The following is a 2,332-nucleotide window of genomic DNA, read 5'->3' on the forward strand; positions in this document are numbered from 1 at the left end:
CCGACATGTTTAGACAAGATTCATTTAGAAGCGTGCATGCATTCTTTTGACCCACACAGGAGGTGTCATGCCCTGGACTGGAGTTGAGATTCAAAACTTGGGTCCTGATCTCTCCTTCTCTTTCTCTTTCTCCATTGTCTCTAAATAAAACTATGGCGAGGACAGAGACAATCATAATTGCATTTATCTCAAGGAAATATTTACATTCGTTTTGCACAAAAGGCATGGTTGTCTTTTTCCGAGGAGATGAGAACACAGAGCCAGAGAAAGCCAACCCAAAAGTCCCTTGGCAAGTTTTTAACTACACCGACCCCGTCTTTATACAACAAATGCGGTTTTGACAAGAGCATATGGCACTGAGAAATACTGGCGCGGCTTGGGGAAAAGAAGCATGCATGCAAAACACAGGACGTCTCGTCCCAGTCCCCTTCACTACCACCTAGAAATTGCAGTTTGGTTTTGGTCCTTTCCCTTCGGGGATCAAGTAGGATCTGAGATCTGTTAGGTGTGGGAAGCCGAGGGAGCCCGAGGCTGTGGGGGCCCGGTTCGCCCTCCCGCCGGCGGAACACCCAGACTCCCTCTTCCCTCCCGGCCCGGCCCCGCGGCCCCTATCGCCGCTCTCCCCTCATTCTCCGCAGCCAGGCGGGCCCGCTGCTCACTTGAGCAAGTCCTTAGACTCGGCGGACAACCGGGCCATGCTGGCGGTGGAGAGAGCGGACAGGTGCGGCGGCGGTGGCATCTGGCAGATGGTGCAGGAAAAAAAATGGAGGGGCAGGGCAGCCCGGCCCTGTGCTGAAAGCCGCTGCCCAGCTGCAGAGCGGGCGGCGTGGAGGGCGCTTTGAGCAACGAGTGGGGAGGCCGGATGCTGCCGATGGCGGGCAAGGAGGCTGCGGACAGCGGGGACGAGGCGTTGCCCGACGAGAGCGCGCCGCCCAGGATCGGGTGCACCGGGTGCACCGCGTTGGCCGCGTGCGCTGGGTGGCCGGCCGAGTGGCCCACGGTCCCGCAGTGAAAGGCCGAGTGGTGGCCCCCATAGATCTCGCCAACCAACCTCTTCATCTCCTCCAGGGAGCTGGTGAGCATGAGGATGTAGTTTCTGGCTAGCAGGAGAGTGGCGATCTTGGAGAGCTTGCGCACCGAGGGCCCGTGCGCGTAGGGCATGACCTCCCGCAGCCCGTCCATGGCGAGATTCAGGTCGTGCATTCTCTTGCGTTCGCGTCCGTTGATCTTCAGCCGTAACTGCTGTAGGTCCTGCTCCGACAGCTGCTTTTTGATTTTGTACTTGCTGCTTTCTCCTGCGGCCTTGGCGCTGGCCCGCGAGAGGCTTTCCCCGGGCATCTTCTGCACCATATCGCCCTGCGTGGACGAGACCGAGTTGAGACGGCTCTCCTGGTGGTGGTGGTGGCGGTGGTGGTGGTCCCTCAGGTACATCTCATCCATGTCCGGAGAGGAAGCTCTGCTGGAGACAGAGCTCGAGTCAGAATTCATTTTATTACAGGGGATGCAGCCCTACCGGAGGGAGGTTTAGGCGGGAAATTAATGAAAAATCTTGAATTAAAAAAAAAAAGAAGAATCTGCACAGCCCAGCAACCCACTTCTCAGCGGCAAGACGTGAGAAGAAAAGCTGAGACTGCCTTATCCCCGCCTCTCTCCCTCCCCACTCCCTGTCTTTCTGGTTAAGCAGTTTCCTGGACAGCTAGTTGGTGTGTGCTTGAACTAACCTCACGCTGAAAAAGAGGGGCTTTTATAGAGCTGCGGCGGAGAAAAGAGACAAAAGGAGCCCTCCTATCTATCCTGGGCTGGTTAGGATGACGTGCCATCATTCAGGGCGGTGCGCTTTGCTGTCCCATTTAGCAAGGATTCCTATTCATATTCATTGTGGGGCCGCCCTGGGACACCTCTGCTCCGAACCGCTAGGAGCCCCCAGGCACAAAACCCTCTGATTGACACACTCACCGCAGCAGCTCACGCCTCCCTGATTTTTTTTTTTTTAACTTTCTTCCACCCACCCCTCCCTTCCCAATTTCCCTAACCAAATTACACGTAAGGAACGAAGGAAGGGGAAATAAGAGGGCCAGCCAGTTGGTGGAGGCTCCTCTGGGTTTACAGAGAGGAAAAAAAGACATTCTCCTTCCTTCCACTTATGAAACGTAGGCTGCTCTCACGTTTAGGGAAACGTGGGCAAAAAAAAGAAGTCCCGACAGGAAGGTTTGAGGGAAAGAAAAAGGCAGGTTCAACCAGCCGGGCTGGGAGAGGTGCAGTACCACTTTCCCTGGTTGGCTGTCTTAAGTTTTTCTTCAACTCCTCTCTTTTCCTAAACACCGACCTCTGT

General features: G+C 55.4%; 1 protein-coding gene across 1 annotated transcript; it reads right to left on the reverse strand.

Annotated features, from left to right (window-relative positions):
- Positions 1-655: 655 nt before the first annotated feature.
- OLIG3 (oligodendrocyte transcription factor 3) lies at positions 656-1,488 on the reverse strand. The gene is given in 2 exon segments (XM_014586196.1): positions 656-754; positions 757-1,488. Coding segments are annotated over 2 exon segments (831 nt in total).
- Positions 1,489-2,332: the final 844 nt, after the last annotated feature.

This window comes from Tupaia chinensis, unplaced genomic scaffold (assembly GCF_000334495.1).
Source record: "Tupaia chinensis unplaced genomic scaffold, TupChi_1.0 Scaffold000117_2, whole genome shotgun sequence".
NCBI lineage: Eukaryota > Metazoa > Chordata > Mammalia > Scandentia > Tupaiidae > Tupaia > Tupaia belangeri.